General features: G+C 52.3%; 2 protein-coding genes across 7 annotated transcripts in view; one reads left to right on the plus strand and one right to left on the minus strand.

Moving 5' to 3' along the window:
• Positions 1-1,813: 1,813 nt before the first annotated feature.
• Positions 1,814-11,890, minus strand: Ncdn (neurochondrin). Of its 3 annotated transcripts, none has more exons than XM_029476276.1 (7): positions 11,455-11,890; positions 10,082-10,222; positions 8,033-9,001; positions 6,612-6,853; positions 5,132-5,356; positions 4,594-4,736; positions 1,814-3,330 (listed from the first exon to the last, which is right to left on the minus strand). In XM_029476276.1, exons 2-7 carry the CDS (start codon positions 10,202-10,204, stop codon positions 2,894-2,896), a joined length of 2,139 nt encoding a protein of 712 aa, XP_029332136.1. In that variant the 5' UTR covers positions 10,205-10,222; positions 11,455-11,890; the 3' UTR covers positions 1,814-2,893. The 3 variants fall into 3 exon arrangements, with proteins under 3 accessions (XP_029332136.1, XP_021015258.1, XP_029332137.1); XM_021159599.2 differs by having other exon boundaries at positions 11,101-11,672; XM_029476277.1 differs by lacking the exon at positions 11,455-11,890 and adding an exon at positions 10,659-10,773.
• Kiaa0319l (KIAA0319 like) overlaps positions 11,690-15,559 on the plus strand; it is a 102,095-nt gene continuing 98,225 nt past the window's right edge. Inside the window, exons 1-2 of one of the 4 annotated variants that reach the window (XM_021159597.2) lie at positions 11,690-11,792; positions 15,132-15,301. In XM_021159597.2, coding sequence (XP_021015256.1) covers positions 15,160-15,301 — 142 coding nt within the window. In that variant the 5' untranslated portion in view covers positions 11,690-11,792; positions 15,132-15,159. The other 3 variants (XM_021159598.2, XM_021159595.1, XM_029476275.1) reach the window with 3 other exon arrangements.

The raw sequence follows: 15,559 nt of genomic DNA on the forward strand, positions 1-15,559 counted from the left end.
CTCCTCCAGTGTTCCATAAACAACACAACCCATTCACCAAACCAATTCCTTCATAAATCCGTTTTTCTCCCAATGTTTGCCATGACAGAGTGGTCCTACTATCCACACAGCAGTCACAGTCGGTAAACCTGGGGTATCACTGGCTCCCCATTCTTCACTCCTTTTCAGGTATTACTAATTTCTGAGCCCCATTTCCTAACTCTTTCCTATACATCCTTGTTCTTCTCATCATCACTGACTTAGTTCTAATTTCTTCGCCTCGGTCTGAGCCCTCCCTCCCCTGCCTTAGTAGTCTTCCTTCTTCGCTTCCCTCCCCACCCAGTCTCCTGCATTTGCTACATAGCCCAAGTTGCCCCCCAAACCTCCTTCCTGTTCTAGCCTCCAGAGTGCTGAGTTACAATCGACATATAACATCACACTCAGCGGACTCCAGACGATCCTTTTGCAGTCAGCCATCTTTCTAAAATGCAAACTAGATTCCATTTAATCTGCTCCAAAATCTGCAGTCTGGTCCTTTGGCATGATTGCGTATTTAAAATGCTGGGTACACCCAGCACTCAGGAGGCAGAGCCAGGCAGATCTCTTAGGTTTTGAGGCCAGCCTGCTCTACAGAACAAGTTCCAGGACACCAAGGCTACACAGAGAAAGCTTATTTAAAAAAAATCATAGTAAGTAGTGGGCATTCACACTATGATCTGGTCCGCCCTCACCCGCCACTTCTTCCCCCTGGGCCATGGTGCAGGAATGGCACGTCTTTACACCCTCCTTCTGCTTGTCTACCCGGTAAGCCCCCTCCTAGCCCTCAGGTCCCAGAGCCTGTTTAGTTCTCTGGACTTGTTCAAGGGGCTGGGGAGCTTAAGATTCCAGGCCCATTTTGTTTTGACCTCCATAGAAGTCACTGCTAATAATACCTTAAAGTTGCATTGCCTTCTGGGTATTAAGCCACTTGGTACAGGTTAGTTTGTCTTCTCAGGTTTACCTGAGAATTGTTTTCAAATGAATATCCTTGCCTTGCATAGCCAACCGAGGGTAAGCAACAGGATGCGTTCCGTGGATGATTACAGGCTTGGGGGCCTAGGTGGAGCCTGCAGACAGAACAGACTGGGAACCAGGGTTGGGGTGGAGCTGTTCTGCCTCCAACCTGACAGCTTGGCCCTTCCTCTTCTCATTTGGCATGAGAGGCAGGTCAGCAGCTGGCAGCCTGAAAGCCACTCTCTGGCTTCAGCGTTTCGTTAGGTCAACAGTGACTTAACTGAAAATAAAGTTTTCAGTGTTTGAGCTGGATTCCATCTAAAACTTAGGATTTCTGATCTCTTCAGAAGTTGGGACATGGCCTGAGAGCTGGCTCAGTGGGTAAAGGTACTTGCCAAATAAACAGGCTGACTTGAGCTCTATCCCCAGAACCCACCACAGTGAGAAGAGCTAACTCCAAGTTGTCTTCTGACTGCCATGAGCGCTATGGCACACGTACCCCACCCCCAACCATATATGCCAATACAAACTTTTTTTTTTTTTTTTTTTTTTTTTTTAAATTGGAGGATGTAGCAATGACCCTGGGAACAAGGTGCTGAAAAGAGACAGTACTTCTGAGTGTCCCACAAGCCCAGCCACATCAACATTTTGGGTTTAGGAACCTGTGGTACTAGGGCAGGGTGTACCTAAAACCTCCCTGCATGTAAAACTAGAACTACTGTGCTTCCTTCCTAAGCCCCCGGGTGTGTGTGTGTGTGTGTGTGTGTGTGTGACTGAGAACAGGTTAGTATTTAGGAGCAGGTTAAGGCAGAGGAGGTGCAAGGCAGACCACAAAGGAGGCTTCTCATCACCAATAAACATTTATTGAGTGTCCACATGTGCACAGCTTTGAACTTGGCGATCACAGAACGCACTGGGGGGAGGGGAGGAAGCCAGGGGTCAGGCGTATGCGGGTCTCCGCGGGTTCAGAAAGGTAGTTCCTGCTGGAGCCGCCAGTCGCGTCTCCCTGCAGAGTAGAGTCTTAGCAGGGATTGGGGGAGGGGAGCTGAAGCCAGGCACCACGGTGGCAGTGGAGTGCAATCACAGGGAAACCATGCGGATTCTAGGGTGGGGTGACCTCTTGTTCCTGGCTCCAGCCAGGCCAGATGGCACCAGGGGCACAGGGATCTGATGCTCAGGTGTCCAAGCAGGGATAAGGACAAGCAAAATAAATAACCCCCAACCCCCCATCTTCACTCTGCTGCAACATGACACAAAAGCTCAAGAGACCTGGGACCAAGGGCTCTCTGGTCCCCTCAAGGAAGCGCAAGTGGAAGGAGGTTCCCCACCCCCCCACTGGTCTGTCTGCTCCGAATTGCCCTGGAAGCATAGGGGCAACTCAGACCCCGAGTCACTAGAGTTAAAAGGAAGAACTGTGATGTCAATGGCCTGAGCCTACTCTCTGTCCAAGAGGACCAAAGGCAAAAGCCAAGCGGCCAATTTAAAGGGCGCGGACCTGACCTGGGGGAGCCAGAAGGGGCACCACAGCCTTGGGGAGGCCACGCCCTGGCCGGCAGGGCACATGGGCTGAGGCAGTCAGCGCCTGCCAGCCCGCTCCTACCCTGGGACCTCCCTCCTATCAGGGAGCCAGACACTGGGTATAACACTTAGTTGCCCTCCTCCTGGGGGCTTCTCCAACTTTCCCCGGCCTGGCGGGGCCAACCTCTGTTCCAAGCCAATCCCTGCCCCAAGGGGGCTGGAGGCAGGATGCAGTATCTTATACTTGAGAGGTGGGCACCATGCCCTAGCCCTCAGAAAAGCCAGAAAGCTGGGGTGTTTGTGGGGGTCTGAAGAAGGGGTCCAGTTTGGGGGCTTCAGGGAAGATGCCTCCTCCCTCCTTCCCTCGCTGCCCGCCCCTGGGTCTGTACCCACTGGATGCCCCTCAGGGCTCTGACAGGCACTGCTCCAAGGCAGCCATTCGGTAATGGCTGGCCGTTTCTTCACCCGCCTGCAGCCTCATGGCCTCCCGGCATAGCCGGTTAGCCCGCGCCAATTCCACCAGCACGCCCTGGTAGGCAGCCACCATCTCAGGCTTGACGGAGTTGGGGCTTACACTACCTAGCAGTTGTAGCAGCTCCTGTGGCCAGCGGGAGCGCAGGGCAGCAGGGGCTAGCCAGGGCAGCAGCGGCACACAACCCGTGAAGGCCTGCATGCCCAGGAACCAGAGCTCTTGCAAGTCAGCCCAGATGCCTTCATAGTCAGGGGACAGGGCCAACACCGCCTGGTCAGAGCCAGGGGTGGCTCGTGCCACATGGGACTGTGACAGAAAGAGGATGGCAGCTGCGAAGAAACCTCGGGAGGCTGGGGTTCCTTGGAGAGCTGAAAGGAATGGAGAATGTATAAATCCAGACAGCCAAGCACTGGACCAGGGCCTCCCATCCCTCCTGTGTGGACATACTCAGAGAACAAAAGCTCCATCCGGATTCAGACTGCCTGGGTTCAAAGCCTACCTTCGACACTTTGTGTGACACTGGGTGTTTAAACTTTTCTAGACTTCAGTTTCTTTACTGAGATGGAGCCAATAGCAAGCCAATCTTAGCAATTTGTCATGAGAATTAAATCCAGGTACACTCCATCAACAAGACCTCTAAATGCGTAAGAGGTCGGAGTGAGCCTTGTATGAAAAAAAACAAGGACCTTCCTCTGGGTTTCCACAGCAGGGGCCCCAGCAGCTGATGGCCCAGAGTCCTTCACCACGCTGAGAATGAAAGAATTCGATTTCTGGCCAGAAGAGGGCGCTAAAGGGGATGGTGAACGGTAATACAACTCTGGCGCACACCTGTCATTTAGGGGTTCAGGAGCCCCCTCTTCAGACTTTCAGGAAGCTGTTCAACTAATGAGGTAGCATTTGTGGGCGAGCCGGCACTGGATCCATAGCATGGTGACTCTCTTTGGGGGCTAAATGCAAGGGGTTCCTAGTTCAGAGCTTTGTTCCCCTTCCTCGGCAGGGTACCCTGCTGGGATCCCCACACAGAAAACAGGCAGCTGAGGGTATGGGCACATTACACCCTGTTCCCAGACATCTGCTCAGTTCCTCCAACCTGACAGATGGGGCACAGGGAACAGGCGGGGACAGAGGGACCCAAGCAGACACCCACGGTCAAAGTGGGAGACACTGAGGGCTGTCAGGGGCTGGAGGGGACGCAGCCAGAGAGAGGGAGGACAGGGAGAAGCTGTGCACAGAGAGTAAGTAGTGCTGATATGTGTCACTGAGTGGGGCGCGGTGCTGAGTGGTAAAAACCTCAATGTACCACACACTGGGCTTGTGACTCAGGGCCTGGATGGGGGCAGCTCCACCTTGAAAATGGGGGTTTTAGAGATCCCAGGCTGCCAGAGATTCCAGGTGCCCATGCTTGTGTCTCTGAACAGGTCTGTACTGAACTCCCACCAGGCCTTGCCTTAAAAGTCTTTAAAAGGAAGAGAATGTTAATCATTTTGGGAAGAAGGGTGGGGGTGGAGGATGGAGCAATACTGTAGAAATTGCCTCTCGATGGGAAAATTCTGCTACACCGATTTCTGAAAGCGGAGGCTTACTCTCTGAACACTGCAAGTCCACTCAGGTACTCTGTCCCCAAGGCTTACCTGGAGAGGTGCTAAGGAGCCGGGCCATTAGGAGCCCCAAGGTGGCCACGTTGGCAGCTAGAAGCAGTCTCCCTTGTTGCTGCACTAGTGAGGGCAGTGACGTCATCAGGGTGTTCATAAGAGACGTGAAGCAGGCATCGCGCCTGGGGAGGAAGGGGGCAGGCAGAGAGTTAGCTGACTCCACCAAGCCCTTTGGAACACCTGGCATCTAGGTTTTCTAGCTTTACCAGGCCAGGGCTTGCCAGGACTTTGTGAGGCTGGGTGAAGTGTTAACTTCTGACTTTCAACCCTGCCATCTGGGTCAGTCAGATGCCAAGTAGCTGAGCTGAGTGACGGCTGGAGCTGACAGACATGCCCTCGGATACCTGAGGGTCTGCTGCAACAAACCTTCAAGTGGCACTGGCTTTGTTTGTTCTGAAACTGGCTTATGCTAACACTCAGCCTACGGCTACAGGGAAACTAAGTCAGAGGTTGAAAACGGGTGCTAGACCCCCTTTGCTTCCCAGGATCTCCTCCCAGCCTCTCCCAAGTCCCTCACTTGATCAGCCCTGGAGCGGTGACCACCAGGTTGAGGAAGATGTGGCAACAGGTCTGCAGGCCGATCTCCACGCTGTCTGGCAGCACTGAGGTGTCATGGCCCGGGGATGTGAGTTCCCACTGCTGCAGGAAGTACTTGCACAGAAGTGAGGGGGCTCCTTCCTTGATCAGAATCTCCCGGGGACCATCTTCAACAGTCAGGTGACACCAGCCAGGAAGGAGGAGCCTGACATGTGGAGACAGATGAATGTGAGGTGGGAGAGATAAGGGCAGAGCACCCTGACAGAAAAAGAACATAGAAGTCAGGGGAGGTGGTCTCACTCCCACTGGAAGTTCAGACGTCAGAGGCGCGCATGCCCCAGCCCATGGGGCCCTGCCCCACAGTTTAATTGTGGCCTATGTACTTCTCAACCTCTGAGCTCATTTACGGCAGTTTTATTTTTTAAATAATTTTTGAGGCAGGGTCTTCCTCTGCAGCCCAGAGTGACTTCAAAGCAATCCTACCTCAGCCTCCCAAGTGCTGATCTTAAAGGTGTAAGCCAGCAAGCTCAGCCATGTTTATTTTAAAAGTGTGGTTACTGGGTCCTTTTTTTTTTTTTTTTTTTTTTTTTTTTGGTTTTTCAAGACAGAGTTTCTCTGTGTAGCCCTGGCTGTCCTGGAACTCACTCTGATGATCAGGATGGCCTTGAACTCAGAAATCCGCCTGCCTCTGCCTCCCGAGTGCTGGGATCAAAGACATGTGCCACCATTGTCCAACTGTGGATGCAATTTCTATACATCATGAGATTTGCTATGTGGACCAAATGAAAGTGTTCTCAAAAAGTACACAGCAAAACACCTTGCTTTGTAGCAGATAGTCAATAAACCTAAGTTCTGTTTTTAATAAAAATCTGGGTATCACCCAGGTGTGTGTGTGTGGGTGTGTGTGTGTGCATACGTTAATTCCAGCACTTGGAAGGCAGAGGCAGCAGATCTCTGTGAGGCTGAGTTGAAGCCAGCCTGTTCTATACAGGAAGTTCCAGGACAGCCAGGGCTACAAGATGAGACCCTGATTTGGTTTTGTTTTTCTAAATTTGAGATGGCAAGCGGTATGGGGACAGTTCAGGAGTTCTGTGGGAAGAAACGCCAAAAGCAAACAAATAAAAAATGATCCTAAGGAGACACTCATGACATCAGGAGCCCAGGTTAGGGGAAAGAGGGCATCCCTATCTGACCCTTTTCTTTCATCTATCTATCTATCTATCTATCTATCTATCTATCTATCTATCTATCTAATTTCTCTCTTTTTTGGGACAGGGTCGTGCTATGTTGATGTAGCCTTGGAGGAACTGGTGCTTTCTATGTAGCCCAAATAGGTCTTGAACTCTCAGAACTCCCTGCCTCAGCCTCCTAACTGCTGGGATTACAGGCATATGCCACCAATCCTGGAAACCCTTTTCTTTGGAATGGTCTGGCTAGACAACCCATAAACATAAACTCACCGGAGAGCATCCCCTGGCCAAGAAGGCCCTGGTGTAGTAGGAGAGATGGCCAAGTTGGCCACCTGCTGTGAAATGTCACTGGCCTCCTCAGCCTCCTCATAGAGTGTCTTGGCATATCGGACAAGGAAGGGCAGCAGTTGGCACACCTCCTTACGCAGGGATGAGGTCTCCTCCGCCAGCCAGGCACCCAGGATCCGCACCGAGGCAAACACAAAGGGCTCTTTCTGCTTCTCTGGCCCCACCTGTGGTCACAAGACCCCAATGAAACAGAGCTGAACCAGGTACCCTCCTCTGCCTGCCAGTATCAGAACTCAAGGGAAATCTTGGCCTGTGGGCCCATTACTTGTGGGCATCGAGGGCCGGTAAATAAATGGCTCAGTGGGTACATGAAAACCTCAGTTTGATTCCTGGGAATCACAGTGTGAAGGGAGAGACCTGACTAGCTCTCCAAGCTCCACATGTGTGCTGTGACATGCAGGCATCATCCTTCCACCACGTCTAAGTAGATAAACATAACTCAAGGGGGGTGGGGGCAACAAGCCTACGTCTACCCAAAAACCTAGCACATGGGAGGGACTCAGCCCACAGGGGCTGGTCACCTAGTGGGACCTCAGTGTGGACAACTGAATCAAGTGGGTCTCAGACAGTGTGTCTAGTGCTTAAAGACTCCAGTCACATACTCCTAACTGTACCGCTAAGGTAGCTGGGGAGCCAGAGGAAACGTAACATTTCCTTAGAGAGGCTCTGAATTGAGGCAGGGAAGGGAAAAAAGACTTGCCATCAAGTAGTGAGAGGTCACCCATGTTTTGGTTTAAATCAGAAAATAAAATCAGAGCTTAGCATGAGTTGTTGGACATAAGGCTGGTGAGTCCAGTGGGTGAAGCAGGCCATTAAAGAGACCAATTGCGCCTGACTCCTAAGGGGGCAGAAGAGGTGGCCTTGCAAATACAGAGAGTAAAGGAGATGGGAGGGGAAAACAGATTCAGCAGGAACTCCAGAGGCAGGAACCAGGCCACTCCCCGCCCTCCCCCCCACCCCCCCACCCCTCAATCCTTCTCCTGCATCCTACAAGTTTACTTGGGAGACATGTAAAGACGTAGCCAGGCTGATATGTGAGACAATGCTTTTAGCGTGAGCAGAACAGTCTGCTTCGACTTGGTGTGTGATGTGTAGAGTGTGTGTACTGGAGAGTATATGTGAGTGGGAGGTTTCTGTGTTGTGTGTGTGTGTGTGCTGTGATCAGAGAGCACATATGGTGTGTGGTATGGTGCTTGTGTGGAGGCTCACGGCAGGGAGGGAGAGGGAAGGAGGCTCGGCCACACACTACTCCTAGAGCGCTTGCTACCAGTACCAGCCAGCATGTACAGCTATGCTATCTCCCATCACACTCTTACATCCTCTGCAGGCCAGTGGATCCTTACCTGCAGCAGGTAGTGGATGACAGCGCCAATAGCCTCTTTCATAATGCTCACGAGCTGAACCTTCTGTGGCTCCTTAAGCAGGGACTGCTCACAGCGGGTGCACTCCTGGATCCCCAACTCCATAAGGGCATAGCAGGCTGTTACCACGTCTTCTTTCACCTCTGTGCCTGTCTCCTCGAGAGCCAGCCGCACCTCCACGCACGCCAGATTCACCAGCAGGGCCAGAAACTTGCTCCCGGAGCTGCCCACTGGGATCCAGTCGGAGCCGCAGGCATGAGCCAGGCGGGCTGCCAGCTTCAGTGCAGGGTTGCGCTGCCAGGAGCTCAACTTGCTTCCTAGGATTCGTGCCAGCCCAGCCTGCAGATCCCGGTGGCATTCAGGGGGCACAGTTGTTGGGGGCAGAAAAAGGGGCAGCAGCTGGCAGAGCTCAAACTTGCTGGCATCTTCGGCTCTTTGGAAATCCTCACTGAGGCCTCGCAACACAGCCAGCAGGTCGGGCTCCGCCTCCTTCCAGCACTGTGTCTCTGCAGCAGCCAGCAGCCCCACCAGGAGTGCCAGAGCCTGGTCAAAGCCATAGCCATGCCCTAGGTATGCCTGGCACAGGGCAGACACGGTGCCACCAGCAATTAGGTGTCGGGGCCCTCGTGGTGTGCCCGCAACAGCTGTCAGGCACTGGTAGGTGTCATCGATCATGGAGCGGCGGGCAGCATCATCAGGGTCTCCCCGGGCTGTAAGGAATGTGCTAAGGATGGGGATCTTGTTCAGGACCTGGGGATGGCTGGCTAGTTCAGGGTCGCTGCAGAAACAGGCCAGCAGGGCCACGCCCAGGGCCCGGAGAACGTGGTCAGGGCAGCCATCAGGTGCCTCCTTAGTGGTCAGGAGTCGGTTGGGAAAGGTGAACCCAACGGCATCAAAGATCCTACGTCGGGTTTTGGCATCAATGTCACCTGCTTTGACTGCCTTGGTTACCTGGAAGGGGGGGGGGAGGCAATACACTATCAGCAGAGTGAGAAGAATTGTAGCAAAGACTGTCCCTACCCTGTTCCCTGGGCACTGCAGGAATGGGTTATGCAATGGGATCCATTCTGGGGTCATCTGGTCCAGGTCCTCCTTCCTCCTTGGAGACAGACAGGTGTGACCTCTGGTATCCCTGTCATCTCTTATTGCCTCATGGAAAGGAGTTTGTCCAGTGGCCCTTCACTACACATCTGGGCAAACGGTCATCACCTGGCCAGCTGAGGAGTGCCTCCTGGTGTCTAATCCATTAATCCATATGCCTATGACCTGGGAGGCAAGGGGCTTCAGAACTCAAATCCTCTAAGGATTCAGGGTCCTTCCCTAAGGACTTGTCTCCAGAGAAGTCTCTGATCCATTTCCGCCACCTTCTCACGGGAAATGGCTCCTGTGTCTCGCTGCTCCGCATGTCAAAACATTTCCCCTTACGTTTCGCCTAAACACCTCCTCTGCTGCAGTGTGAGCCCTTGACTCCAGAGCCTTCTCCCTGTTGCCATGGCAAACAAGCAACTGCTGCACTCCCTCCTCCCTTCACCCCCCACACACCAACTCATCCCCCCCCTCCCACCCCAAGCACTGCAGCTCCTGCTTTGCTGTCCCCAGCTTGGGTTCTTCTAGCGGACCAAGACCCTTTACTTTTGACTTACTGATCATCACTCTGGTCATCTCTCAGAACCTCTTGCTAGTTACTCCCCATCCTGTTACTCTCTCAGGTCGAGGAAAAGCTACCCCGGCCCACAAGTACTCTGCACTAGTTACAACCTGCTGCTGTTACCCTATGAGTCAGCTCCCATCTGCTCCGGGACGCCCCAAAAAGCAAATCCAGGCAGCCTCCTCCGTGGTCCCATGCCACAGTCTTATTCACCTCTCTTCTCCCCTTCCCCCATTCCCAAGAGAATAGAGTACAAAGGTAGAGGTCTCAGGCCTTTTTTGGTACCTCCGGGTTGCCAATACCACTTAGATACCCCTGGAGACTTGCTGACCCCATTCTTTGGGGGCCCTCCTGACCAGCCCTCCCACCTTCCAGGTCCTTACTAGCAGCAGGGCTGCAAACTGCTCGCTGTCATTCTTGGCCTCACGGAGGGCTCCCAGGTAGCGCTCCAGGGTGGGGTTTCGGCTCTCTGCCTGGTTCAGAGCTGGCTCACAATCCGAGGCCATGATGCCCGCCTTGCCCAACTGTGAACACAAGAGGGACTGAGCATCCCTCTGCAGAGGAGGGGCGGGGGCGGGGGTGGAAGTGGAGGATGTAGGGAGGGATTAGCACAGAGGGAGGGGAGGGTGGATTTGGAAGGGTGGCTTCCTCATGACTGACCTCCCTTGGGGGAGCCCCTTTAAGAGGCTGGACCTGCAAATTCTTTAGGATGAAGAAGGGACCCTGGTCCAAGGTCACCTCCAGAAAAGTGGGATATGAGGACCATGCATGCCGCTGCTCAGCTGGACAGCTTTCCTCACCAGTCTAGAAGTGGGAAGGAGCTGGCCCAACTGCTCAGCAGCCCCTGGCACCAGACACCGGGTTTTATCTCTCTCCAGGAGGCACACGAGGAGTGAGCGGTGAGGACAGACAGGGAGAAATGCAGACAGACACGGGTGAAGTTCGATTATCCGGACTCACGCCGACAAGGAAGAAAAGGACATTCTAGGGTTCCTTTCCCCTCCCTTCTTCAGAGAAAGTAGACTGGCTTCAGCAGGAGTGAGAAGGGAAGCTCTCCAGAGAAGGCTTTGAAGACTCCCCTGTGGACCCACCCCTCCAGCCAGGGCTCTTAATCGCCCCCGCAGCCTCCTTGCCTTCTCTTCTTTCCCTCCCTCGGGCAGAGGCTGCAGAGGCTGCAAGAGCAGGAGCTGCAGCTGCTGCAGCAGTAGCAACATTAACCCCTTGTGCTCCCTGTACTCTCCCTGTCCGTCCTGCTAACAGCCTGTGGGTGCCGGCACTGGCTGGAGAAGGAAAGAGGGGTCGGGTGGCTCTCTGGATAACAGAATCCAAAAGCCGGATAATCGAAGCGGGGCTGCAGTGATGGAGAGATGAGAAGGGGAGAAGGGATCCTGGCGGTCACCACCTGTCCCGCCGCAGCCAGGTCACAACACGACATTGATGAAGTCGAACGACAGGGCAGCGATGAGATCACACTTCACGATGGCGCGGTGATGTCACGGAGAGATCACAGCGAAATCACGACATGAAGGGGACAGCCCCCAAATATGATAGGGCAAATTTAAAAAAATATATAGGTAGATAGATAAATACTGAAAGGGGTTGTGACAAAATGGAGTCTCGACAGGGTACGGTGATGTCGAGATATGGCACGATGGAGTCGCGATAGGGTCCCTGGGGAGTCTCGGCATCGATCAGCGCCGGTTCGGAGAGGCTCCGGCTGAGATGCAGGGGAGGGCTTGAAGGGGGCTGAGCTCACCAGGCTGCGGCCCCGAGCGGCGAAGTCTTTCTCCGGGCGCGATGCTCCGGGAGCCTGGGGCTGCTGCTCACGCCGCGTTGCCCACTCTTGGCTCCAGGCTGCTACAGCTCCACCCCCACCCCCGCATCGCTCTCGACCAATCGGCGCTGGCCTCACTCCGCACTCTGACCAATGGCACAGCAGGGCGCTAAGCAGTAGGGGGGCGCCTCCGGTGCGGCCATCTTGCTTGTGGGCAATTGCCCGAGTCTGGGGCCTGAGTGCTCGTGCTAAGGAGGAAAGGTGCGGGCCGCCCCGCAAGGGCTCGCGGCCAAAGGCTGAGGGCCCGGACGTCCTCGCTTGTGCGTAGCTCTCCCCTCAGCGCCGCCCCTCCTCCCACCTTTGGGCTCGCGGCTGGAATTGCGCTTCCGGAGGGTGGGGGAAGGAGGATTGGCTCAGCGTGAAGAGTATGTTTCCGGGTTGAGCCCCGGGAGGTGGGAAGGAGGCGGCGTTTCCGGCCGCGGTCGCTGTCCAGGGAGGCTGAGGCAAGAGGGAGCTGTCCCGGTGGGGAGCCAGCACTTCCTTCTTTCTCTTCCTCCTCCTCTGCGTGAGGGGAGAGAAGGTTGGGGGTCCCCGAGCCCATGGATCGGGAGGAGGCGGAGGCCGCCGAGAGCCGGCACCCCTCTATGTGGCCCTGAGCCCCGGTAGGTGGCCCGGGCGGCTGGCTGCCAGGCCGAGGACCAGGAGCTCAGGGGAGGGGCAGAGGCGGGGCGGGCGATGCCTCGGGTATGCTGGTCCGGCGTTGGGACCCGGAGATGGCGCTCCTGGCTGGGACAGGACAAATCTGCTGCTTCTAGCCTTGCAGGTGCCAGAGTCCCAACCTGAACCCCTCCGCTTTGGGGCTCAGGCCTGGTCAGGCAGCTCCCTCTATTCCCTGACAGATGGGCAGACCAGGCTCCAGGCACTGTGGTCCTTCTGATACCCTCGACCTCTGCAGCCTCGTCCCGAGTGGCTGTCTCTGGTGTTTGATGATCTTCCCATCGAGATTAAAAGAAAAGAAAAAAAAAAAAAGTTGATACAGAATAAAGGGGGCGGGGCTGGGCTCGTTGGCGAAAACCTTCCTCCTTGAGAATTTTGACAATTATGCCCCTTAGAGGGTCCTGCGGTGGCTGCAGTGAGCACAAAAAGCGAACTGAAGGAAGTCCAAGTAGAAGACCTCAGGCGGGGTTCCAGGAATGCTTTGCCTGGTCTCACCTCACGGTGGTTGTGCCCAACTGACAATAGAAGCTGTTAAAGCGCCTTAGCTGACTCTCCTTGTGCTATCTTGTGATTAACAGACTTGGAAACTAGGAACAAATTGGAAAGACGACCTCCTAGAACAATCTGTTCATTTTTCCAGCTATTTGGAAAACAGTGTTTGCAAATATAAGCAAAGCTATTCATGCAGTCTGTTCTGTAACTTTCTCAAACATCTAGGACTTTTTTCTTTCTTTCTTTCTTTCTTTCTTTCTTTCTTTCTTAAAGCTTTATTCTTGATTACTCACACCCGCTGAATAGACCGGCTCTGTCGTTATTCAAACATATCTTATCGCTGTGTATATAAATGGAGTTCCACGTATGTAGCTGACAGACTGAACTATGATACATTCCCCATCAACCTGAAGTATTAAGTAAACATTACCCCCTGCTCTGTCTGAACAGCTGCTGCAACGGAGTGCTTTTATTTCGGGTGTACTTGTAACGCCCTAAATGCCAGAACTACTGGGAGCTTTTCTAGATTTTCATTTGTCAGAGTATTGTGGGGGTGTGTGTTCTCTCTCTGGGTTGCTACCCTTTGATTTGATAACAAACATTTTGGGTCTTAGCAGTGTTTTGTAGTTCCTGCCTCTGGTCAGCAAGCCTTTAACTGGACCCTAGCAGTGATTTGTGCCCATAGGCAATTGTAGGTTTGAGCCGAGTAAATGACTAGGAGTGCAAATGAGATTAGCTCTGCCTCTCCCATGCACTTGTAACCAGTTTGCTAGTCCAATGGTATTTATTGCTCCTGTTTTCAAAGCCTTCTCTTTCTTTTTTGCTTTTCCCACCCACCTGCCAAGAGATTGATGACAGGTGTTGAGTCACCTTTAGTTTTAAATCCTTTTGTGGTAGGCAGAAATGTTGGGTAAGATCCTCGAGAACACACTCATGAACACACACACGCGCGCGCGCGCACACACACACACACACACACACACACACACACACACACACGCTCTCTCAGCTCCATCCTGGGAGGCTAACGAAGTTTCTGAGTATAGTTTCTTAGGCTACACCTCATGATCTTTTCAATGTGTTTGTGGCCTACACACCTCTTTTCTGCCCCATGTGCCCTAATGTACAGTTACGGGAAAACTAGACGAGGAAAGGGTAGAAGAGAGTGAGAGAGATAAGAGTTCATTCGGTGCCTATGGCTCAGGGAAAGGCATTACCTCAATTTGGAGTTTTATGTTTGTCTCTTCATTTCTTGGCATTGAAATCCATTCCAGACAACGCTGGTCTTGTATGCTGGCTGGAAGTGAGGGTTAGGGTTGCCACCCTGTGCTGTTTACCAGCTGTGGATGACAGCTTCATATTTATCATTTCTTTCATCAGAAGATTTCTAAGTTTGTTTGTTTGTTTGTTTGTTTGGAGGCAGGGTTTTTCTGTAGCCTTGGCTGTTCTGGAACTTGTTCTGTAGACCAGGCAGGCCTTGAACTCACAGAGATCTGCCTGTCTCTGCCTCCCCAGTGCTGGGGCTAGAGTTATGCATCACCACTGCCAGCACAAGATTTTTTTTTTTTTTTGAGACAGTGTCTCATTATATTCTCTAGGCTGACCTTGAAGTCCTTGATTTAAACAATTCTTCCTTAGCCTTCCAAGTAGCTAGGACTTCAGGTATGAGATACCATGCCTAGTCAACAGATTTTTGAATTGTTTCTTAGAACCCTGTCAACAACTCATCTTGATATATATATATATATATATATATATATATATATATCGTTCCTCTTTCTTCTCCCCTCCATCCTACAGCCACTAGATTACAGAGTAGCCAGCACAGTGCCTACCTAAGTCAAACATATGGGGAGAAGTATACAAGAACTTAAGACAGGAATTGCAAATGACTTGGATCAGGCAGATAATGTAAAAGTGTAAATTGATGTGAAAGTGTGAACTGGGTAGATTTGTAAGATAGTGATGGTGGGGGTGGTAGCAAACCGGGCAACGCTTGCTGTGCCTAAAGAGAATCACCTTGAAAAACTATAGCAAGGCTGGGCAGTATAATCAGAATTAGTTAGAGGAAGTCCAACCTCTTCATAGATAACGAAGTACTTTGGTCAAAATCACAGAGCAGTTAGTAGAAGCTGAAGGGGGAAATCAGACCTGCCTTCCCAGGTTGGTGCTCTTTCCCGTTCTCTCACAGACGTTAGCTTAGACAACAATGGGATACAAAATCACTTTAACAGCAGATTCACTTTATATATCCTTGCTCTGTTGTTACACTGATAATTATAGGCTCTGCTGAAGCTCAGGCTGAAAATTTACTGGCAGGGATGAACATTGAAAGACACACTTGAAATTTCTCTTTCTTCTGATCTGTCACATTTTTCTAGCATTCCACATTTCCAGGAATCAATTATTAATTGCTTGGCATATAATTTCTTCTCTTTCTGTCTTTCTAGTGTACTGGTTCCGCCTCTCTGGAAGGCCATGGAGAAGAGACTGGGAGTCAAGCCAAGTCCCGCTTCCTGGGTTTTGCCAGGATATTGTTGGCAGACATCAGTGAAGCTGCCGAGAAGCCTGTACCTGCTTTACAGTTTCTTCTGCTTCAGCGTTCTGTGGTTGTCAACAGGTACCATATCTGAGATTTAAGATGTAACCTCTTCCACCCTGCACCCCCTCAAACAATCAGCATCCTGACTATTATGAGTTTGTTTTAAAGACCTACTAGGAGGCAGAAAAGCCATCTGCTGACATAAATGGCCATCATTTTGGTGGGTGTTTACTTGTTGGGTTTGTTTTTGTCTGTTTGTTTGCTTGCTTACTTGCTTGCTTGCTTATTTTTCCTGAGACTGGTTTTTGGAGTGTGTGTGTGTGTGTGTGTGTGTGT

Source organism: Mus caroli, chromosome 4 (assembly GCF_900094665.2).
Source record: "Mus caroli chromosome 4, CAROLI_EIJ_v1.1, whole genome shotgun sequence".
In the NCBI taxonomy this organism is placed as follows: Eukaryota; Metazoa; Chordata; class Mammalia; order Rodentia; family Muridae; genus Mus; species Mus caroli.

What these genes read in the sequence shown, in the direction of transcription:
- Ncdn (XM_021159599.2), bottom strand. Translation starts at nt 11,133, where the DNA reads ATGTCGTGTTGTGACCTGGCTGCGGCGGGACAG. An exon ending in ACCTGGCTGCGGCGGGACAG is followed by an intron (nt 10,223 to 11,100) that starts GTGGTGACCGCC and finishes TTGTGTTCACAG; the next exon opens with TTGGGCAAGGCGGGCATCAT. An exon ending in ACCGCTCCAGGGCTGATCAA is followed by an intron (nt 4,737 to 5,131) that starts GTGAGGGACTTG and finishes CTTCCTCCCCAG; the next exon opens with GCGCGATGCCTGCTTCACGT.